The following is a 23,879-nucleotide window of genomic DNA, read 5'->3' on the forward strand; positions in this document are numbered from 1 at the left end:
CATTACAATGGATCGTGAGGATGAATGGATTTAAAAATCTTCTTGTTTGAGCCGGTCTGCATTTCCTGATGAGCCAAAACAAACCTTAGATTCTTTGTAGTGGCAGTCAGTGGTGGTAGGTGGGCGTCTGAGCGAGGGGGTACCACCGCTAGGCATACCCCCACTTCTATTTGCAAGCCATGATTTCTTCCTTTTTAATAGCTCTAATTCATCCTAAAAAATCATTGCCGAGTGTTATACAGTTGCCAAGTGTGTGTTTGTTGTAATAATGACGAAACACATAATAGGCAGATTTCACAATAATTTATAATAAAAACGTAGCTCACAGCAATTTTTTTATGCAACTTGATGTGAAGGTGTGTGTGTGTGAGGCAGAACTGTGTCTGTGAGGGGTGACCAGGTGTCGCATGTGCGGGAACTGCACACACAGCATTTTTTATTATTTGTCCCGCGTCCACCACATTGAGACTCATGTCGCATTTGAGTGATAGTCGCGCAGAAGGCCGGATCGGTTTCGTGACAGCGGCACGCTTTATGTATTATATTGTTCTAAACGGCATCATGTAAGTTCGCGTGACAGGCGACACAGGAGGTCGCCCGAAGCCCCCCCGTTGGACAGTTCACGAGGCGCTCCATAAGTGTCTCCCGTCCACCCACGCACCCGTCCAACCCGTAAACAACTCCACTCACACTGGTTGTAGTAATGCACGCCACAACATGGATTAAACGTGTGTTTTTTTTTACCACAATGTTGGGAAATTAATGGTAAAAATGCACGGATTATTATTATTATTATTTCCCACTCCGACGGGACACTAGGTCCACGTTTCCCCGCACGGCGACGGATCCCCCGTTGGACAGTTTAAGTGGCTGGGCTGGGTGCAGTGGCGGATGGGCATCGAGGGACGAATCCCGATGGCCGGGTACCGAAGTGGGCCGGTCGGATAAGTCACTAGCACATCCCCCACTCCCCCCGTTGACAATTTACTAGTGGTACCGAAGTGGGCCGGTCGAGAGTCCCGGGCTGATTTTTAGTCCCAGTCCACCACTGGCTACATGACCGTATGATCGCCCATATTGACGCACCTAATTCCTAAACTTCTAACAGATACAAAATAAACCGATCCTTCAGCCTCATATGAGCTCTCAGACACGTTCAAAATTAAACTGTCATCGCTGTCTGAGCTTGCTGCTGTGTCCGCCATCGTGCGTTTACATGCAGATGCTGGGATCCTGAACGGTGCAGCTGGAGCGCTGTGCCCGCATTGACGTCACCCATAATTTGGCGGGACTTGAAGAATCCCCGAGAAGATCCAGGAAATGGTCAACATTGAAGGGCAGATTAATGGTTATCAAAGTACAAATATCCAAAATCAGTTCAGTAACGGTTTTCAAGGGGACAATATTTACTCAAATTGATGGGTTTGGATGATGGGGGAAAATCGTGTCACAGGCTCTTTAAGTTAATTTTGTTGCCAATAATTCCATTCGTTTACATAAGTGAAATCTCAAATGCATGACTTTACTTAAGTTTAAGATCTGAATGTTTTTTTCAACCACTGTGTTATTAAACACAAAGCACATACATCAAACTGAAGTGTTTTATAATGCATCTTTTGACCACCACAATCCAACCTAAAATTGAGACTGACATTTGTCCCAGCTGGGTTATAATTTATTCGCCCTGTCCCTGATGTTTTGGTGTTTGCTTAAATGGCTGAGCCTGTGCGAAAATGTTAAACGTGCTTGTCCTATAGCATGCAGACTCAACACATTCTCTTTCTATAATTGGCACTCAAGCCCTGAAACACAAACAAATGCATAAGCAATAAGGCAAATAACAATAAGACCCACATATTTCTTTTTTTAGCTCAAATGCACTGTGTGCCGTTTGCAGATCAAAAAAGAATCATTGTGCATTTGCTGTTTGATCTGACCTTCAGTAGATCCGGGCCTCAACACAGAGAGATGAATGATGTAAGTTAGAGTGTGTGCATGTGTCAGAGATGAACAAGAGGCAGAATAAGCTGGATAAAGAGAAGGACTCCTATTGAAGACTGCAGGGCATGACCCCGTCCACACTCTGACGCGTTTTCCTGCAAGAAAAGTCAACAATACATGTTCTTTTTCCAAAGCAAATGATTCATCACTTGTATATCAAGAACTTATGAATTAAGAAAGATAATGCCGTACTTAAAGCGTTTTATACTTACTAAGGCACTGTAGTCAAAGCATGATGCTGGGCCTTTACGATATCGCGCGTTTCTCAGTACTTCGCATGGATTCTCCTCCTGAACTGTTAGTGTTTTGTTAAGGGAGGTAACAGTGAACTAACTAGCTGCATAACATTGATAAGACGTCCACTTTCAGCTGGAAAAGGATACACTCTGTCCTCATCAGTGTCAGTCTCTCTATCTCACATGAGCTGCAGGGGAGCGTCTCCGCGACCACAAAGAGGAGGTTGGTGTTTTCTATCCGCTTCGCGTGGAACAGCCTGTTGGAGACAGTGATGGGTATTAATCAGACTTCCCGCAGAGTGTGCTGTACGGGTACGAGAGCACAAACACTTTCTGCTGACGCTCCAGACAAACCCACCGGGAGCAGTTCCCGCAGTCCTGCAGCACGTTGTAGGAGTTAGTGGTGTTTGTAAAGTAGAACTGGCTTTGGATGGTCACACAGCTGCTTTCCCTTGTCTCAAAACCATCAACCAGAAGATCATCTAGAACACAAATATATCCAAATTGTACATTTTATATTATGTGTGTTATATTCTTATATCTCAATTGGCTTTTTAACTGAGGCTAAAACTGCAACCGTTAAGTACATATGCATTTAAATGTTGTTGTTTACGGTTATCATGGTTCAAGAACGCACATTATTGTTAGCAAAATCCCCTTTTAATGGGTTCATCCTAGTACATGTTTAAAACAACAAAAGTGATCTGCTGATTAGATGTTAATAAAAGTTAAGTTTTACCATTTGCTTGATTCAAACGAATAAAAAGCGATTGAAAGGAGCCTTAAAAATCCCTCAATCCAATAATCAATGCAGACATAACAAAATAGTGTGTTAAGATGCAGACATCCACCTTGGTAGAACCAGCTGTTGTATGCCAGTCCATACAGGAGCTGCTGGGTCACAGACCTGAAAGAGTGTGCACAATGCACTTCATTAAAAATGAAATACAATCTGTAAACATCAATCTGTCACAGCTAAAGGGACATTGGGCTAACAATAACCCCTCTGGGTCCATTTGCAGAGGTCTTCAAACAGTTTTGTTTTACAGGGCACCTCGCATGTATTGTGTCAGTTAACAGTAAATAAAGTCTCACCATGCCACTGTGGACGTCCACCAGGCCAAGCTGAGGATGTCAGCAATGGACGGCTGTAGAAACACACAGTAGTTACAGATAAGAGCTTTCAAATATATATATCAAAACAATTAAAAAAGGCCCTGGATCTAAAATCTGCTGCTGGTCTCTCACCACAAAGATGCCCCTCGTTGCTGAACCCGTTTGGCTGTCGTTAACCGGTTCACATGCAGACTGGAAGTGGAAAGACTGACGGCGATTGAAGATTGAGTTGTTGTAGAGAGCGTGCATCAAGTAAGGGTCCACATCACCGAAGAAAAGGCCAATCTGAACGAAAAGAAAGTGCATGAGGGAACAGTGACACATGAACTGTATTTATGCTTAGTACTTTTGCTTCATGTTTATTTATTTTTCGAAAACTAAACTAAACTGCTTAAACGTAAGGAAATGTACTTGACTTCAGAGTCATTTAGTTGAGATCAATAATGAATAATACATATGTATTGCATAATTTCTTCTGAAAGTAAGTATAATATGTACAAGCAAGCATATCACCACACAAACAGACCTTTTTCCAGTGATCTCTCTGATTGGACATAACCAGAAATCCACCATCATCGAGGAGATAGCAGAGGAGGTCCTACAGACAACACAGCACAGTTCACACATTTACAGAAAACACTTTTATTCACATGCGTGTTCCTTCGAGTAATCTCGAGGTTATAGGTGTAATTTATCCTACATTTTGAAGAAAAAGGTGTCTTATACCTGGAGTACAGATCAAAAATACTCCCAATAAACACAAATTAGTAATCAAAGTGGAAATGTCCGACCCCTTAGCTTTTTGAAACGTGGTCTCTTTAACAATATAGTAATAACTCTGCAATTAATAATACAATTATAGTAACAAAAGTGGAGACAGTATCTGGCTGTAGTACGAAGACTTCCACAGGCTAGTTGTTGTGAGATTAAAACAGAGAAAGTTCTTACATCAGTGTTCACTTCACAGTCCATCTCACAGCTTCTGGATGGTCCACACTGTTTTGACAAAATGTGTAATGAGACAGTGATGTCACTTCTGTCACAGTATATGTAGTGTAATTAAGTGATTCATATTAGTAAGTTATCGCCCTGTGCTGTACCTTCTGTGAGCCCTGTCGACTGTCCGACACGTTGCTGGCCAGGATCTTAAACTTGTCCACCCATGCCTCCAAGTCCAGCTTCACCCCGACCACTGAGTCAAAACATCCACCAGAGCAAAGAGAGGAAGAGGAGGGCAAGAAAAGTTTTTCAGTGAGAAGAAGAAGTACAAGTAGCTGAAATATCTTTAAACATATTTTAGATAAAAAACGTTTCTTGGAATACGACATGACACAGGATGCAACATCAAGTTTGCAAGATAAAAGCATTGTTCTTACCTGAAGGTTTGAGCAGTTTGCCTCCTAAATTAACCTCCACAGCCGAACTAACAAGAATTCCAACCGTGCCGTTTTCTCCACCAACAAGGTCGTCCAATGCTGGTCGAAACAAAATGTGATTTAAAAACAAATGATTTGGACATGATTTTAACAGATTGTACGTCTGATATGTGTTCAGTTACTCACAGGATCTCGATGGAGCTCTAAACATGTAGCCTTTGTTGTCGAGGCTCCGTCTGTAGTAGTTTGAATTGAATGGTTCAGGATCCTCAGCCCATAACTCAGCAGCTCTGTATCAAACAAAAAACACAAACCGTTAAATGTTTTAAGAGAAATGTTTATAGACAGAATATCAGTGGGATTACTGCATATGTACTAGCTTTAGTAAGTTCATTAGTGTTACTCACATATTGGGAAAAACACGTGTTATTCCTCCATCAGTGGACGCAAATACAGCCAGGAAGCCATACCTTTGAGAAATGTGTTTTTAATTAGCCATTTTGTTTGATTTAATGGTGACATCATAATAGTAGATTCCTGTTTCTGACGGTGTGAGAATGTTTTATGAAGCAAGTCGACTCACGAATTCAGGTCCTTGTTCTTCCAAACACGAGAGGCCAGCTGCCCGATAATCCTGGAATCCAAAATCAGGTTATGGATGAGGCCTTGGTCACCTGAGAGAAAAACAAGTGTATTATCTCTTTGGTGTCTCTGCAGCAGTGGCAAATATTGTAAACACCTGAATGCTGTTAACACACTCACACTCATCAGATTCTGGAGAAATTTCCAGCATGAGCGAGAGGAAGTTCTGCAAAAACTGGGTGTTGTTGTCAGAAAGATGCAGACGTTTGCAGTATTCCCTGGAGAAGGAGAATTAATAAGAACTTGTTGTACTTTCACACTGAGAAAGAGTGAAATCAAGAGAGTAAGGTGAGATGGTCACCTTGGAGCAAGAAACACATGTCCTGAAGATTCAAAGGAGCTGGGCAGCAGGGACTGCATATCTGTAACAGAAACAGTATTTCATTTATTTAAAAAAATTAACAAAAATACCAACAAATAATCACAGTTATCACATTAAATTGAAGTAAGTTTACAAAATAGAAAAAAAGACATATGTAAAATAAAAAGGGTGTTAGACTTTAAACCAGAATTATTTGATTGTGCTGCATGACCATGAAAGTTGCTGTGATTGATACATAGCAGTTTTATGCAGAAATCACCTCAGGGAACAAACAACGTTAGATGCAAATAATATATTTTTTAAATGCCAGACTTGCATAATACTATACATCTGTATACAGTCAGCCTTTTGCTTTCATATTTTCTTTGTGTTACTATTTAATAACAAAAAGTAACTCTGCACTTCTGTACTCACACTGGAGCTGCAGCATCACATCACTCAGGTCTGCCTGGATGAAGTACTCGTTGTAGGTGGGTAATACCAAACCAAGACTGAGGGTGGCGACATCACGACAGAGAGAGAGAGAGAGAGAGAGAGAGAGAGAGAGAGAGGAAGGGAGAGTGAATCCATCTGTGTGTGCAGTCTTCATCGGGCCACAGCTGGTTGGTTATTATTTTGTTATTGTAACATTGTAATGCTTACCTGTAATCTGTACCGTTGATGGGAGTCCAGGTGTAACTCCTGTAGACGTCATCAATGTACTGCTGCAGTAGAGGAGACATTTAGGGACATTTCAGTCAACCCAACACAACAGGCTGCAGCTTTATTTTATAGAACATGTGTTTCAAGTATTTTGAAGTTGTTTTAATAGTATGTGTTTCTTCAATCCTTACAATGATGGCAAGACAGCTGATGAACAACATTTTAGCTAAGTTACCGTTCTTTAATGTTGTGACTAAAGAGGTGAGATATTTATATAATTAAGTAAAGATAATTTACTTGCCTCATCAATCGACTTGACAAGGGTTTTGACCTGCATTTCACCTGGTCTTCCATCAATCATTTGTCGCCGGATCTAGAAAATGAAAACACAAATCCTTTTCTTTTTCAGCCACAACCATGAAATCAAAAACACGTGCAGTGAGGCCTTGAGTTAGGCAGATTGTAAGCAGATGTTATTGTTTGCACGGTAAGACTTTGAACGATAACAACGACACGAAACAGGAAATGCCTGAGACATTTCAGTTTGACCTGCCACGAAGTGCTCACCTCCTCTTTATTAACGTCCTCCACCTCTGCATCCAGGAAGTCCAGCGTCACAGGCTCCAGGAAGTTCACCAGCTGGGAGGAGGCAAATTGATTTTGAATTCACATCAAATATAGAACAGGTTAACCAGCATCATAATAAACTATGTCTTCCTGCAAACCACAGTAAAATATTTATATTTTTTAATTAAAATAAAGACCACCTTTGGCTGAAGATTAGGGTGAAGGAGAAGATATCCATTTGGATCGATGGCATATATGTAGCCATTGGCTCCAAGCTGTTGATAAAAGAGAGGAATAACAGTGATGTGTTTGTCTGTTGCCTCCATCACAAGTACAAGTGAGTAATACATGTATGTGATCTACATACATTGTACCGTGGTGTAAGTCGCTTTATCTCGTCAAGATGCACGTCGACTCCCATAACACCTAAAATCAGCTGATTCTGGTCAGACAAAAAAACATCAATCTGATTAACTTGAAAGGACCTCACGAGAACCAGCGTTTCGTTTGCTCCTTCAGGGCTACTGTAGAAACATGGCAGTGTTGCTGAATTAGAAGATTGTGTGTGAAGATTTCCACACACAAGTTTTCATATATCACACTATGATGTTGTTCATATAGATCCTTCTCCTGGACACATTCTCAATCTTAAACATTAGTCCTTTAAATGTAGTGATTTACTAATCTATGATCTTATACGACATAGCTACATTCTGCATTTGAAAAAGAAAAGGGACCACAAGCTTAAACAAAACAGAAATCCACATTATTAAACACTTTCTTTCATATAAAAAAAACAGTTTTGTTACCTGTGAATTTCCATCCATGGTGAGATTAAACACAGGCAAAGTCCCAGTTACTACCATGCCAAGACCCTATAGAATCAAAAGACAAAACCCAGATTACATAAAATGCAAGATTACTTACTAACTGTGTATAATCTGTATGTTTGGTGCATTTATTATATTTGATCACATTCAGCCAACATGGTCTTGCAGTCTCACCAAAGCATCCTGATACACATTGGTCCACTGAACCTGCTTGGCTTCGCTGCCTGCCAGAACCATGGGGCGCCCCAGCACGTCCAGGTATTCCTGAAAAAACCAAGGGATACGTGACCAACAGCAGCTCCGAAACAACCAACAACAACAGGGCCGCGGGGAGAAAGGAAGGGTAAAACAAATTGAAGTAGATGTTTTTTCAAAAAGAGTGAGCCCCACAAGGAATATTTGAAACAGTGAATGGGGATCAGCTGTGTCAGAGGCACTAGACGAACCCACCTGGGTGTTAATCCTTATAGCACAGATGGAACGGATCTCAAAATAGTAACCTGGCAAGCAACAGAGAAAAAAAGACAAACAGAGAGAAGAGAGCATGAGTGAGCGATGCTATCAGAAAAAAAAGAGTGGTGTTCATAAATATTCAAGATTTTACTCGATGTTACTCGACCAGTGACTCAGCCACTTCACTCCCGCAGAAAGAGAGCAGATTCCCTCACTGGGCATCAAGGTTTATCTTATTGTCTTTAATCTTATTGACTTATAGTTTCAGCTCTACAATGAAATCCAATGATCGTAAGGTATACTGGCAATTACCAGGTTCAGTCCTTTTAAAAAAACTAAAATAACATTAATTTCATAAAACCACATTTTTCATAATGCATTGCATGTATCATCTTTGGGTATGAAGTTCATCACTATTGGAGGTAGCAAACCTGGTGTTGCTTAAGGTATCATATCTGATATATATAACAATATAATAGGACTATTTAGTTTTAGTTGAACTCATAAAAAGGCAATAAATGAACATTCCCCACTCGGATACAACTTGTTCTCCCTCAGTTTGAGTCCACCCTATTTTATCAGAATAATAACAAAAGCCTGCCCTCGAGGATTAATGTTCTGTGAGGACAAAAGTGAACTCTTCGACACCATCAATCACTCCATCCCCCTCACCCGTCTTGAAACCACCTTCAACATCACAGGCACTGCCCTCTCTTAGTTCACATCATACCTCTCTGACAGACACCAGTTCATCTACATCAATAACTGCAAATCCCCCACCGCTCCTCTACCCCAAGGTGTCCCTCAAGGCTCAGTTCTCGGCCCCCTCCTCTTCATTCTCTACCTGCTTCCCCTTGGTCACATAATCCGCCGTCATGGACTTCAATTCCACTGCTTTGCCGACGACATCCAGCTCCTCATCTGCACCAAGTCCATCTCCGCTGATACCCACTCCATTCTGACAAACTGCATCACTGAAATAAAAGGCTGGCTTCAACTCAACTTCCTCAAACTCAACTGGGATAAATCTGAAATAATCATCATTGGACCTAAAAAGCTCAGCACATCCATCCAAAACTTCACCCTCAACATCAACGGTTTCCCAGTTCCAACCTCCCCTCACATCCGGAACCTAGGCATCATATTTGACCAAACCCTCTCCTACAACAGATACATCAAACAGATCACAAAGACAGCCTTCTTCCACCTCAAAAACATCGCCCATCTACGTCCATCCCTCTCCCCCAGTGCTGCAGAAACCCTCATCCACGCCTTCATCACCTCCCATCTGGACTACTGCAACAGCCTCCTCTATGGTTTCAACCTCAAAAATCATCAATAAATTCCAATACATCCAGAACTCTGCCGCCTGTCTACTCACCCACACCCGAACCCGTGACCACATCACCCCCGTCCTCATCAAGCTCCACTGGCTCCCCATCCCCCAGAGAATTCAGTACAAGATCCTCCTCACGACATAAAAAGCCCTCCATAACCTGGCCCCATCCTGACTGACTGACCTCCTCCACAGATACACTCCCACTCGCTCCCTCCGCTCTGCTGCTGCCAACCTCCTGTCCCCCACCCACCCGGACCAACCTCAGGTCCTGGGACGACAGAGCCTTCTCCGTTGCTGCACCCACCCTCTGGAACTCACCACCCCAACCCATCAGAGACTTTTCCTCCCTCACCGCATTCAAAAAAATCACTCAAAACCCACCTGTTCAACAATGCATTCAACCTCTGACTACCCCGCCCCCTCTTTTATTTATTTATTTATTTATCTCTTTATGTATTTTTCTACATTTTCTGTTTTATTCTCTGTCAAAGCGTTTTGGGGTTTTTAGAAAAGCGCTATATAAGTGTCATGTATTATTATTATTACTGTGCTCAACTAAAACATCCTCACTAACACAAGTTCTCCTGAAAGATCAATGTCAGCTCTCAGCCAAGAGTAAATCAAATCTCCGCGAACAAAAGTGACCTCTGCGTGAGCGCTGTGAAACCACAGTGGTCTGCTCACTGATCTGAGAGGAAGCCCATTAGTGAGGTCAGTGCACTGCACTCTACTTTAGACTCAGTGATTTATTTATTTGTTCCTCTGTCTCTGCATTGATTAATAAATGTACAGCAGACATTTCTTTAAAAGTATGGACTGAGTGGGCAGCGATGAATTTAAAGATTATCTGCTCAGCTAAAAATACTTGCGCTCAATTTACTTTTGATGTTTTTTACTCAAGGCAGAGCACAGCCATTATAGTCAAATGTTTTGGAGTCCACTTTAAAACTCATAAATTAAGATATGATGAAACATATTTCACTGAGGAAAACAAAAAGCAACATAGTGTTGAATCTTGGTTTAATGCTGGTCTTTAGTTTACTACTAGATCATTCACTAAGATGCCCTTCAAACTGAGTGAGTGAAAACTAGTTAGCAGACCATTGAGAAGTTGAAATAGTTAAAGTAACTATGGTACAAATGTTTTTCAGAAAAAAGGTGAAAATAATATACAATGAATAATTCATGTTACATTTCATCTCACCCTTATTGGTGCAGGCGATCCACTGTAAAGGTGTGACGTCATAGTTGTGCTGGCCCACTGAAAAGGTGAATACTCGAACCTTTGGTAGGACAAATGAGGAAAACATTTGACTCTACAGAGTAAGATACCACAATTTAAAAAATGCCTGATGAAAGTTAAAGTTGTTATGATCAGAAGAAACGAACCGTTTTGTTGGGCCAGTTGTACTGCATGAACACATCCTGAGCCCTGTCTTCGCCTCCATCAGTAAACAGCATGATTATTTTATTGCAGTTGGCCCGAGGGACATTTGTCTTCTATAAAAGTACATTTAAAAAGGTAGATGAATAAGTGAACAGTGGAAAGACAGAGTGTGGAGACATCGGTATTGAAATCATTCCTAGTCTAAATCAATATATGACTTACATTTAACAGCTGGTTGAAAGCAAAATGAAATCCAGACTTGTAGTCAGTGGTGCCTTTAGCCTGCATCTGAATCACAGCATCTTTGAAGATCTTTTTGTTGCGGACGTTAGCCTGGACAAGATGTTTGAAGCAGGGAACCACGGCCTCGGCCTTCTCGTTAAACTGAAACACAGCATGAGACACAGTTTGAGCTTTTTTATGTCAAGATTGAAGGAAACAAGGAGAGCAAAGCCAAGGGACAGAGATGTTAAATGATGGAGAATCAGTGATGAAGCAGATTCTTACCCTGGCCACATTGACATAGTCATCATCAGACAAAGTGTCCAGCAAGTCCTCCACTGACGCTTTGATGAGTTTCAGAGTGAGACCACTGACACTGCCGCTCCTGAGGAAACATATAAGTATCAAACCAATCAAATGCTTAGTTACAAACATGGCGCTACAGCAAACACACCTAAGAATATGATTTTACATAAACGTCTGTAGAATTATGCAGCAGCACATGTTTCAGACTGGCTAATTATTCTTTCCTAATCTAGCTGTCTAACACTTTGTGCAAAGTATTTACGGAGATTAATTTGTGCCCCACATGAATGGAGAATACGTGAGGAGAAAAAGCATTTCCGAAGGCTTTTCACATGCTTCCTCCAGATGTTCAATCACAAACATGATTTCCCCTGATTAATCTACATTGATACATTTGTTTTGTTTGGATTTCTTTCTCCTGTGCTTCGCAGTCCACAGAGGAAAGCACTAATGTACAGTTTTCTAATAGAGTGTTTGTTTTTACTAAACATAATTTTCAGCAGTGATGCTGAAATTGCTAGTATAAAACACCCGGGAACATATGAGCAAACACTACTCAGTAATTATACTCTGATGTCCATAAGTACTGTATAAATATAGAGGCAGTGATTTTCAGGGTTTTGGCCTATACTTAATTCAGTAGTTAGAGATTGTCCTCTGTTTATAAATCAATGTTTCCTATTTGTGACTGAATATATGGTTGCCTTGGTGACCAAGGTGTTGTACATGTGATATACTGAGTGGACAAAAGGTCATTTTTGAGGGCAACTCTTAGATTTCACTCATACAATTCAATAATAGGATTAACCTTCAGAGAGTTCCAATGACCGCCGCAATGAAACAACCACTGGGACATTACAGCGACAACAACAGGCTGCTGTACTCGACCCTGAGTTTGCTTACACTCTGCCAAACACACTGTACTACCTGATTCACCATGGAAACAGGAAACATTGCTCTGATCATGTTAACTATTAAGCAAAAGTTTGAAATGTGGGGAAATACACATATCCAAACAAATGAGCGTGTTTCACCAAATTACTATTCCTCTAAATGGTCAAGTTCATTTCACAATAAACTGTTTGTTGTGGGGTTTTATCAGTTACAAACATCATGTACCAACAATTTAGATTTTGCTCGTGACTCTTTTGATCATCTCTAACTTGACCTTTACGTTGTTGTTACACATGATAAGCGATATGAGCTGCACTCTCAGCTGGTTTCGGTGCGGAGTCAGTGCCAGGTACACGTTTTTTCCACTACAACATGACTTTCTCTAGTTTAGCTGGGACCAGAAGCACAAAGAAGCTGCTCTCTAATGTGAAGTTACACCACACATGGTTTTCTCACTTCACTTGTGAGTTGGAAAGAACTGCAAGGAAGGCTGAGAAAAACTTGTCAGATGGATTTCAACACAATTCATTATTTATAAATGCAGAAAAAAGGGAAGGTTTTATGCGTTTTGTTAAATTCACAGGTTATGCAGCAATAAAAGCAACACACGTGTGCTTTATGGAGGTATTAGATGCTACATGGGAGCTTATTACTAAAACCAAGAAACTTCATGAAATACTTACACATCCACAAGAATGACCATATCTTTGGGGGACGAGGCTCCCTGGATGTACCTGTGACAGAGGGAAGATAGTATGCAGTATGTTAATCTGCTGCACATGTGATAAAACATCATGAAAATGTGTCTAAAGCAGCATACTGTACCAGGGCCCCCTCCTGACGTCATAAAGGTCAATTTTATTGGGGGTCTTCCAAGGTGAAGCTGAAAAAATGAAAATAGGTTTTCCTCACATTACTTATCAATTTGAGTTTGCCAACTGTTCAAATATATTAAACACAATCATGTCCACTAAAAAGCACAGGAAGGGTTATTAAAAGCTACCTGGGTAGTAGCGAGTGACGCCCGTCGCACTGCCAAACGCCTGCCACAGAAGGGACGGATCCTCCTGACTGTTCTCCATGAAAACTTTCTCCAGCGCCTGCGTCCAGTTCAGCTCATTCAGAATGACTGGAGCTGATGGGAGGAGAGAGAAAAGGAACACACTAAAGGTGAAAATGGTTACTAATAAATTAATAAATGTCACCATGAATTTTGAATTTCATGTTAACAAGTTTTCTGAAAATGGATTTTGAAATGTGCAAATGAATTGAGCAAACATTTGATAACACCAGGTTCATATTGATCATGTTGTTGATATTTTATAGTCAAAGGTTTTTAACCCACATTAAGATAAAAACACTTTGTATTGCAATCTTTCTGAAATATAAAAGTGCATTGGGGCATTTTCTTATCTACGTAGTAATATAAACACCTAAATAAGTATTTTCCACCATTCTGAAAGAAGTCATGTTATGAAAGCAATACAGCCCAATATCTCAAAATTGACAAGTGAATAAAATAACAATGTGTTTGTCTGTGGTGTCTCGCCCTAAACTTCTAAACTTCTCGTAAAATATGTCAAATACATCAATCTAAATCACAAGAACATGGCTTCATTCTGTGCAGCAGGACAATTAATTAAATAGTCGTAACTTCACTTGCCTCCTTTATAAATATCTGTAGGAATCTGAACAGCTGTGTAGGAATAGTTGACATCGTTTTTGAAGTTTGCATCGTAGACAAACTCCAGCTTGATGTGCGAGGGGTTTTCCACCTCTCCTTCTCCTTCCATGGAGTACTTTGAGAACAGGAGAAAACATACATGTCAGATCATCTTCTATCATCAGCATTAACATTAAAGCTACTTATTATTTACTACTATTAATTATTTTATTATTTGTTTGAATAGGAAATGTTTTATCTTCGATTGATCAAATAATCTCCAAAATGCTGTGTGTTTGTCTCCTGCTCACATAATCCATCTCTGCCTTGGAGTCATAGTAAGCCATGTCCAGCTCCTAGGAGGAAAGATGCAGATATGCAGATTTGAGGAGGCTGTAATGTTGGCAAACATGAAGAACACGAGGGCTAGTAGTCACTCAGTATGTACATGCAAACAGGTCAGGGCTCCCCTATACACAAAGAGGAGTTACAACTAAAGATTGTTCTGATTGATTATAATTAAACTTCAGTAAAGATGAACCCTATGAAACTGCATTTTTGTTTTCAGATTGTCTTCTATTTTCCTTATAAATCTTTCATTAGCTTCAAATATAAATGTTATTTTCATGTTTTCAATGAAAATCTATGATGTGAATAGTTTCAGTCAAAATATATGAATGTAGAATAAAGGTCTAGCTTCAAAGCCGCTTATATAAAAAAAACGTTTAGTTTACAATGTTATAAAAATCGAGAAAAGCCTCACATCATTGTATTTTGTAAGTTCTCACCACCAAGTGTTTGCTATTGTTTCTGCTCAGTACTGTCACATTATGACTCAGCAGACATCTGTTGGTCTTAGTTTCTGAAGAGACCTAACATACTTCACAATAAGCCCGACATCTACTCCAAAGCTTCTATGCTCCTATTTATGGCTTTGCCTATATTACATTTCAACTTCAATCAAGTCTCTTTGTCGGCTGTTTGTTGCCTACGACCCGTCCTACGAGGAGTACAGCTCTGAAAACAACCAGCTTTTTTCAGTCAGTGATTTTTATCAAGTGAAATAGCTCCTGTCCTTTGCTCACGGAGGGGCAAATAAGATAAGATAAGATGGACCTTTATTAATGAAACATAACGCACGGTTAAGCTAACTCTTCTTGATGAGGATCATTGTCCAACTAACAAAAAACATTACCTTTAGAACAGTTCCTTTTTTCTTTTTATTCTTCCTCAGCCATAAAAACATTTAAGCTACAATTGATTTTAAATGTATTTAAATATGGATGCATATTATAAATACTGGATACGTAAATCTAGTAGATACCGAAAACTCATGAGGTAGGAAATCAATCAGAAAGTGGCATCTTTTGGAAAATGGTCAACAGGTTTAAAAAAGTCTTCATCATTATTTAATTATTGGGCTCAATTATGTAAAACTACCAGTGTCTTTTGAAAGGATAGAGGGACACAGCGACTGAGAGAAGAGGCTTTGAGAGGCCATGTGAAAGGATGAGGTTAACCGTTAACCCCATCTCATTTCGCTGGGCAAATGGGGGAGGCCGAGTGGAAGAGTGATGTGTTCAGGACTCAAGGGAAGCGCACGGCTGAGTGCGCTCGGTCGTCTGTTTCAGCCAGCTGAGCGCTGCGGGATCTGATCTGCCCAGCTGACTGGTGAAAATGTTCCTATTTATCCGGTCATCCCATTCGGAGCCGCAACGCTCCAAGACATCAGACCCATCTGCTCTGAATTAACATCAGTGGTTTCATTTGAACACATAATGTCCCAAAAACTTAACAGACAAATACAAGTTTTGGGGTTTGAATACATGGTTTGAATACATGAGAGGAAGCAACATCAAAAGCTCTCAATAATGCAACAAACATAATGTTATTTAAGGTTTTACCTTAATTCCATCCTGCCATATATGCTCTCGCTGGAGCCGCTCTGCTTCACTGGCTAACCTCTACATGTTGAACACAGAGAAATGCTCACATTAGAGGAGGAGGACATGTCTGATTGCATAAACAATATGTTTCATATTTGTCAGGAAAAAAATGTAGAATTACAACGACAGAAACATTTACTTACAACAAGTGCTTTGCGCTTCTTAGCCAGGAGTTTCTCTATATCTGAGGCCACCTTCTCCACAATCCTCCGAGGCTGATTCTTCACCAGACTAAACCGTCGCCTTTCTTCATTGTATATCTGTTGAATTAAAAAAACTAAAGTTAAAAACTGCAGTAACAGCTGAACAGTCAATCGATTAGTCGGATTGTTATGGGCTGTATCTGTGATGTGTTCCCTGAAAATGCTAATTTTCGATGTAATGACATTGTTTGTTCCCTCGGTCAAGCTGTCAATAAACCTTCAGTATTGTGAGACATCAGTTCCAGCTAAAATAATAATTTTCAATTCTGTATTTTGTACTGTTTTTTTTTGATAACTAAAGAATCAAACAGTTAAATAAACGGATGAGGAGAATATCGAAGCCCCAGGATCTCAGAACAACCCTGATAATAATTATAATTCACAGCTCATGAATTTGCAAAAGCAAATCCTTTTTATATCCAAACACTGAGGACGCAGGGGAGCAGTCACATCTCGGGTTTGTCTGTTCATTCCAAATCTAAATATGGATCCTTTCATGTGATCTAGTCACAAATACTGTCTGTTGTCTTTGAAGGAAGTTTTCACAGATAACTCACAATACTGGAATTTCATACCAAAATGACCATCGTTGCATTCATTCTCTTAGTCATAACATATTTGTTTACATAAAAGAACGTATCAACTGTACACAACATTTTATCCTATGCTGTTAGAGAACAATGAACTAGTCTTTGATTATATTTTAGCATCCAATCCAATCCATTGTGTGTCTCTACTTTGTAGACAGATTCCCTGCTGATCGCTTAGAGCCTGGCGTATTCCTGTGTCCAGAGATAATACTTCCTGTATCGCCCTCAGGCTACAGGACCAGTTTTCCATGACATCCTCCATTATCTCTTCTCAATTATGTTTACGACCCGTTGGAGTTGGAAAAATATGCAGAAGGAAGGAGAATTCGCCAGAACTGACCGTGGCTTACAGCGCGAACACTTCTCTGTGTTGTGTTTAATGACATTGTTTATTCCCCTTGGCCAAGATGTCAATAAACCTTCAGTATTGTGAGACATCAGTTCCAGCGTCCAGCATCCTGTTTTTGTTATTGCTTAAAATAATTTACATTTAATAGAAGTTGGTGTGAAATGATAGACATTTAAAACTGTTAACTTTGGCCAAACACAGACACATTGTGGCTTGGTCCAAAAAAGTTAGTGTGAGAAGTTGATGGAAAAATCTTTAGATCTATTTTTTTCCCTCTGCCAATAATACATTTCAGTTAAGGTAAAGATTGATCTTTATTTTATGTTCCTATCTTACCACAAACATGACACATATTTCCAAATAGTGAGTAAGTTGTCTTACTACAACACACCACAAAAGTCTATTTTAATGTAAGTAATGTAAAATAACTGCTTGCCCTTTCCTTGACGTTCTGACTTTGACCTAAAGTTTACTTATTCATCAAGATTCTGCTCTTAATGCTCCTCTTCAGGGCAACTGAAGTCAAATCAGACCTTTAGTAGAAACACGTCACAGTTATCGTGTGAAATGTGGTCTTTCAACATTATTGCAGTAAAAGTAAGTATTTCTAAGGATTTATTACACCAGTTTTCTTTATGGGTAATCTGGCAATAACAGCATGAAGCAGCATGAACAACAAGAGCAATTTTCTGAGTAACTGTTTTCTTTCAAATTCTACTTTTAGAGAAAGCTTGGTGTAGAAAATGTCGGTACCTGGCATTAATTACTGCCTGTTTGCACATGCTGAACACATCTGTTCAGGAACTAAAAGGAGCACAGGGAGGAACTTTCATCGATTTTACTGGCGACTGCAAAAATGCAGACCTCTCCAAAAAAGAATTACACATTTTATGATATGCTTGGTTTTGCCTGCAATATCTAACTTCAAAAACACTGTTTACAGCAGCAAACAGACAGTGTAAGGTATTGAGTTCATGTACAGTCAGCCCAGAGCCCTACATTTTTCTATAGTCTAAAAACTGTGTCTTCAGCTGTATACTACTACACACCACTGTGACTGGAAGGTAAAAAGGTCCATTACCTTCAGATATGAAGGTAAACAAAGGGAACAGTACTACTTTGCTATAAGCTTGCTGTCCAGCAGATTTAGGGCCATCAGACACAGTTCCTTGTGAGAAAATGACAACAGACAGAAAGTGATATTGATTTAAAGCAAACCTGCATATCTTGAGTACGACAGCCCTCTACTGTACATATAGACGACCTTAACAAATAAACTTCAAAATATCCCTCAAGTTGTTACTGACCAGTTGCTCTATTGGCTCAAACCGCACAGATGGGAACATGCAGTAAAGAACAGCATGTATCTGTGAACTGGCTGCTGATTAGAATAACTAGGTCCTCTGAAGAATGTATTCAGAATCAAGATATACTGATGAAGATGACTCAGATAAAACCTTTAGCAAACCAGCCAGAAATAAGGAGTCCATACTATCACAATAACCCCATTACACTTCAATTCAATCCACAAAGCAACATTATGAATACTATTGTACCTTAAAAAATAGAATGGCCCTGTCCTCCAGATAATCATGTTTTCAGGCTTTCTTTAATCAAAAACAGGCCAAAACTAATTGCATTTCACAGAAAAGCAGTCCTGCCAACCTGCAACAAAGCAGTCTGGAAAAAATAAAATCCTGATTTAGAGCAGGGCTGTATCACAGATGGCATCAAGAATATCTACAAAGGAAAATGGTGGCTTTATATTGGTTGAAGAATTGAAAACGACGTTTGGTTTAAATTATAAGCGTTTCCTTGACCGAAGAAGATTGAATCGAGTTTTTTCTGGGCAGAGGCGAAAAAATTCATTAACAGATCCAGAGCCTTTCAGGAGCATGAGGGGATTAATGAGGACTGACTGAACAAGGGTGTCTCACATCGAGGCATTACTGCAGGCTGCAGGCTGACCATCTGCTCTGCTGTGACACAACAGAGAGACACGTGCCGCTGCTCTGCTGAGGGAACGCCTCCACACATCTCCTCGGAGCAGGGCTCTCTGCAGATGATCTTTGGTCCTGTTTTATAGCTTTCAGCCTCTCAGGGACAACTCCTTATGTCCAGCCAACCTGTTACAGCATGGTGTGAAATAGCTGTATTGTATTCCCATCATGACAATTTCACTTACTCAGATCACTGTGAGAAATCAGGTGGAGATTTGAGCAATAGTATTTGCCATGCATTTGACAGGTCTGAAATACCAGAGGACACTTCATGAACTTGGTCAATTGTTCCACAAAGGTCCTTTTTAGATTACACCATAAAGGACTGCAGTTTAGTTATCAATAAACAAGAAATTTTGTTTGGTGTTTTGATTTTGAAAGAATCCTTAAACAATAGATTGATACTAAAAATAGTTGCAGATTCATCTATTGATCTAATGACTAATCTGATTGTTTCAGCCCTAAATGATTTCCCCCAAAACCACTTAGAGTGCAAAGATACAGCCAAATAAGTATCTTCATTTTAATTTCTATCTATCATTGCTATCTTTGTCGTTCTTGAAAGAAGACTCCTTTTTATGTGCCAAGCTTTCGAGATATCTTTCACACATTTATCCATGCTTCTTTTTTGCTCACACATTTTTTTGTAGTGCTCTCAGCATTGAACTTGAACCTTATCTGTTAAAAATGTAACTAAGACATCTCTAAACAAAGAAATTGTTACTTTGGATGATCCACAGACTTCGTTGGCCACATTTTCTACTTTTGCATAAGACATGGACCATTTTGTATTCCTTACATAAATCAGATTACCTGGTTAAACCATTAAAGATACATGAATACAAAGTAATGAAAGTGAATGTTATCACTAGTAACAAATACATCACATAAACAATACTAGATATTCAACATCTATTCAGTGTGTGTGGTTCTGTGAATATTCAGGCATCTCTTGTAGGAATAAAGCCATGTGTGCAAGATAATGACTACAAATAATAGATAACGTGCCAGCAAGACGGGATTTTATGTCTGGAAAGAAAATCATTGTGTTACTGGCTGATCACATATCTGCATATCATTAACACATTCAAAAGAAATGAATTCTAAAAGGCAGACTGTAATTGTTTAATGTTTTAGCTATAGCTCTGAAGCTGAAAAAGAGAGCTACACACTCACCCCTTTCAACTGCTGAGCTCCAGTGATGTGCTGAAAGACTCTGTCAATCTCCTGCTCGATACGCCTGGCCCAGTGCATTATCCTGTGGATAAACATCACAGGCTGACTGTCACACCACTCAAACAAATGACAAAGATACGAGTGTGTGTGTGTGTGTGACTTTCACAAAAGTAAGCATTGATACAACAAATAGCTGTTAATAGCTTATTAAAACCCAGATTAGGAACAAAATGCTTTATTAGAAACAATTTATGAGGAAACGGTAAACAGTGTTAATGGTAAAGTATAGTCAATTGAGTCAATCATTACTTCAGTGCTGTATTGACTGAGAAAGAAGCTGGTAATGTCTGAGAAGTCCACACCTTTTGAAAACAACCCTGCTCACCTTGTGCACTTATCAACAATATCTATTTAGGAGAAGAAAACACTAATCACGCCAATTCAGGGCTTCTTTAAACGACAAGAGGAAAAGAAAAGAAGATTAGACAACTGGCTGTTGATGGGAGTAAGCCTTGTTAATGTTAATATTGCTACCTAATCAGCTTTGTTGACTCATCATCATAATTCTGTGAAAGGATATTAGTGGAGCTAGGAAACATACAATTTGCTACATCCTAATTATATAAGTGTGTAAACAGCCTTAAAAACCTGCTGCGACAGCCAACATCACTCAATGTAAGCTGAATTTCCTGGCAAATCCGCCAAAATAGAGCAACTAATGAGGCAGAAAACTAAACATCTATGAGTATAACAACTGGGGCAATTTAATGACAAAAATCCAGACAGTGACAGTCATTACGAGCAGCAACTGTCTCTTATTGTCAGGGATCTAAGGAATATGATGTTGATTGAGCTATGAGGATTTTGCATTGTGAAGATGCTCTTTAAACACATAACTGCAGAACTATTTTGGTTGTGTTCTCTTTTTGGTTGAACTACACAGTGCTTGTATCCATCGTATCCAACCCTGTGTTCTCACTTCTGAAACAGTAAGTGTTGCTTGAATCCTAACAATCTAAAAATCTAAAGATTGAAATGTGTAATAATTGTAAGTTGTGAGCATAATATTGGCATAGTTTAACATCTGAAGTTGATATGGTTAATGTGTTAGCAAACAGTTACACATCCAGCAGATACCGAACATTATTAGTATTCATTTGGAGTTTTGCCTCTGGCCACATCCGAATGTCACTAACTCTCTTTCCGCTCTTCAGAAATATCATGCTCTCTGGCAACTAAATGCTTCAATGTGTTCACCAGCTAGTCTCTAACTGAGCCTGTCTGTCATATGCTGCTCCTTGGTACATTTTTGAAACTTTTTTCTTTTGAAAAATCTGCATGGTTCGTCCAGAAACAATGCTATGAGAGCAGTGCTCCATTTTAAATTGGAGGTATTGCAGGATAATGTTTAATGCTCCACAGCAGAGATATTTGACGAGTGGAAATCAAGCAAGTTGAACATACAAGAAAGAAAAAAAACATAAACGTACTCACCGACACCCTTTGTTTAATAAGATTCACAAAAGGGGCCGAGAAAATATATATAATTTACATTGAACATGGCTATAGTGAACCTCATGTTGATGGTAGAAAGGCAAGAAGACTTTTCTGTAGGTTTATCAATACCAGTAACTTTTCTTGGTTCAATTGTTATCATAAAAATATCATTTTAAAGATGCTTAACATATTTTTGCTGGGTTGACATGGAAATTCAAGTAATTTTTTGTTGTGGTTCAATATATTTTTGCATAATATTTAGATTAGTACTAGAAAATCATGCAGTAGATTTCCTTTGAACAACAAGTTCCGCTACAGTGGACTGCATACTTGATACTAATCCTTTACTGTAGAAGTCTCGCAGTTTTTCCTATGCTTCCCCACATTTCATCCTATTGATTTTCTTTATGTCTCAACAATGTTATACTACAGTCTTTTGAAAATAAAAGAACAACATGAGCTGTTTTTGTTAGAGAGAGACACCGTGCAGTTTTGTTGGAAATAAATCAAGTCAGCAGCAGAAACACCGCTGATAACAACCACTGCGTGGACGACTGCCAGAACCAGATTTTGTCTAAAATGAGAACGAGAAAGAACAACTGGGTGATAAAAGGTTTTAGACCCTTGCTTCAGCACTCCTACCAATACCTCTGTTAAATGTCAACTCCAACACAGAAATCCCACCCACCATCCGCTGCAAACCAGAAACGGCAGAACCACCGGAGCACTGTAAAGCACATGTGCCTACGCAAACCAACGCAGTGCTTCTATTATGATAAAAGAGGGGGAAAAAGCTCACTGAGCATTTTCATGAAATGTGTATTTTTCCTTTACATACAGACATTGGAAGAAACTGGGAAACTAAACTGGCCTTGTTTAACGTGTGTGGACCTATCTTTCAAAGACACAATCCTTTCCGCAATGATATTCTTTTTTTTAGATTAAAGTAACATAGAAAACAGAAAAAGTGACATTTAATTCAACCCACGTTTTGAGATCCCCCAGCTAACTTACTTGACCCATATGATCATAATAATACGAATAATTTGCATTTGAGATAAAGGGGAACAAAAATGCTTCAATTTGTATAAATATGTTTATTAAGCCAGCTATAAGGTGCTTGAAGAGCCTGGAAATGCACCTGAAATGCTTGAAATTAGCTTCTATTTTGAAAAGGTGTCGGAAATATTTAGTAAGCAACATAGTTGGGTGCATAGAGTACATTTAAAAACATGCCTAGCCTAAACCGTCCTTATGTTTCTCTCCTCAGCTGGAGGCCTCGTATCTCCCCTCTTCTGGCGCCCTGTGTGTTCCTGGTGTGTGAGCGGCACCGACGCGAGGCGTCTGATTGGTTCCCCTAGATCGACGTGCTGCCTAAAACCTACACATGTCCCGCCTACTTCAGCGATGATGTCATGGCCGTTCTGCCAACCAGCGTGCAGAGAAAAGCTCTGGATCAGAGGGAGGAGGTGAGAGGAATCCACTCCTCTCACCTGAGCCTGTTCAGGTGGGTCTCTCTCTCTCTCTCTGAAACCAGTCACACAGGTTGTTCAAAACACCGTTCAGATCAGATTAGGATTTAGAGGTAATTTTAACAGTTGCTTAACTTTAGTTTCAGAAAGGAAGATGTTGAGACTTGTTTGCATTAAGATGAGTACTCACAAGATCTTTATTGTCATTACACGTACAACAACGTTTTTTAGGCTTCTCTCTCTGCAGTTTAAATAAAAGCAGTGATCAAAGCAGTAAAGCAGCAAAGAGAAGATTACTCAAATAGAAGGCACTAGTTCAAATACATTTACAAAGTTACAAAATGTACAGGCAAAGGTAGAAAAGGTTCAGATTTAGTTTAGAAAGGGATTCTTGAGGTACTGAGTGTTTGTGTTCATGGTTGGTTGCATTTATTGTACGTTGCTTTGGATAAAAGTGTGTGTATTGTAATGTAATTATTGATCCAGATCCCTGCAGCCAATCCTGAGTCAGCCTGTGGAGGAGGTGCTGACATATGAAGCATTAAGGTACACACACACACACACACACACACACACACACACACACACACACACACACACACACACACACACACACACACACACACACACACACACACACACACACTACT

The 23,879-nt window shown here is 39.6% G+C and overlaps 1 protein-coding gene across 1 annotated transcript in view; it reads right to left on the reverse strand.

Moving 5' to 3' along the window:
• Positions 1 to 1,390: 1,390 nt before the first annotated feature.
• cacna2d2b (calcium channel, voltage-dependent, alpha 2/delta subunit 2b) overlaps positions 1,391 to 23,879 on the reverse strand; it is a 29,206-nt gene continuing 6,717 nt past the window's right edge. Inside the window, exons 2-38 of the mRNA XM_010796988.1 lie at positions 20,261 to 20,342; positions 16,086 to 16,202; positions 15,901 to 15,960; positions 14,308 to 14,352; positions 13,997 to 14,132; positions 13,337 to 13,468; positions 13,159 to 13,216; positions 13,017 to 13,067; positions 11,419 to 11,518; positions 11,134 to 11,295; positions 10,914 to 11,024; positions 10,729 to 10,807; positions 8,183 to 8,232; positions 7,907 to 7,996; positions 7,712 to 7,777; positions 7,270 to 7,344; positions 7,103 to 7,177; positions 6,903 to 6,974; positions 6,637 to 6,708; positions 6,336 to 6,397; positions 6,108 to 6,184; positions 5,673 to 5,733; positions 5,492 to 5,589; positions 5,313 to 5,403; positions 5,137 to 5,199; positions 4,916 to 5,019; positions 4,730 to 4,828; positions 4,454 to 4,545; positions 4,302 to 4,349; positions 3,880 to 3,951; positions 3,486 to 3,638; positions 3,333 to 3,385; positions 3,089 to 3,144; positions 2,596 to 2,719; positions 2,385 to 2,494; positions 2,214 to 2,296; positions 1,391 to 2,096 (exon numbers count right to left, since the gene is read on the reverse strand). Of these exons, the coding sequence (XP_010795290.1) occupies positions 2,001 to 2,096; positions 2,214 to 2,296; positions 2,385 to 2,494; positions 2,596 to 2,719; positions 3,089 to 3,144; positions 3,333 to 3,385; positions 3,486 to 3,638; positions 3,880 to 3,951; positions 4,302 to 4,349; positions 4,454 to 4,545; positions 4,730 to 4,828; positions 4,916 to 5,019; positions 5,137 to 5,199; positions 5,313 to 5,403; positions 5,492 to 5,589; positions 5,673 to 5,733; positions 6,108 to 6,184; positions 6,336 to 6,397; positions 6,637 to 6,708; positions 6,903 to 6,974; positions 7,103 to 7,177; positions 7,270 to 7,344; positions 7,712 to 7,777; positions 7,907 to 7,996; positions 8,183 to 8,232; positions 10,729 to 10,807; positions 10,914 to 11,024; positions 11,134 to 11,295; positions 11,419 to 11,518; positions 13,017 to 13,067; positions 13,159 to 13,216; positions 13,337 to 13,468; positions 13,997 to 14,132; positions 14,308 to 14,352; positions 15,901 to 15,960; positions 16,086 to 16,202; positions 20,261 to 20,342 (3,175 nt within the window). The 3' untranslated portion in view covers positions 1,391 to 2,000. The remainder of the gene's footprint in view (positions 2,097 to 2,213; positions 2,297 to 2,384; positions 2,495 to 2,595; positions 2,720 to 3,088; positions 3,145 to 3,332; positions 3,386 to 3,485; positions 3,639 to 3,879; positions 3,952 to 4,301; positions 4,350 to 4,453; positions 4,546 to 4,729; positions 4,829 to 4,915; positions 5,020 to 5,136; positions 5,200 to 5,312; positions 5,404 to 5,491; positions 5,590 to 5,672; positions 5,734 to 6,107; positions 6,185 to 6,335; positions 6,398 to 6,636; positions 6,709 to 6,902; positions 6,975 to 7,102; positions 7,178 to 7,269; positions 7,345 to 7,711; positions 7,778 to 7,906; positions 7,997 to 8,182; positions 8,233 to 10,728; positions 10,808 to 10,913; positions 11,025 to 11,133; positions 11,296 to 11,418; positions 11,519 to 13,016; positions 13,068 to 13,158; positions 13,217 to 13,336; positions 13,469 to 13,996; positions 14,133 to 14,307; positions 14,353 to 15,900; positions 15,961 to 16,085; positions 16,203 to 20,260; positions 20,343 to 23,879) is intronic.

This window comes from Notothenia coriiceps, unplaced genomic scaffold (genome assembly GCF_000735185.1).
Source record: "Notothenia coriiceps isolate Sejong01 unplaced genomic scaffold, NC01 NC01_scaffold00037434, whole genome shotgun sequence".
NCBI lineage: Eukaryota > Metazoa > Chordata > Actinopteri > Perciformes > Nototheniidae > Notothenia > Notothenia coriiceps.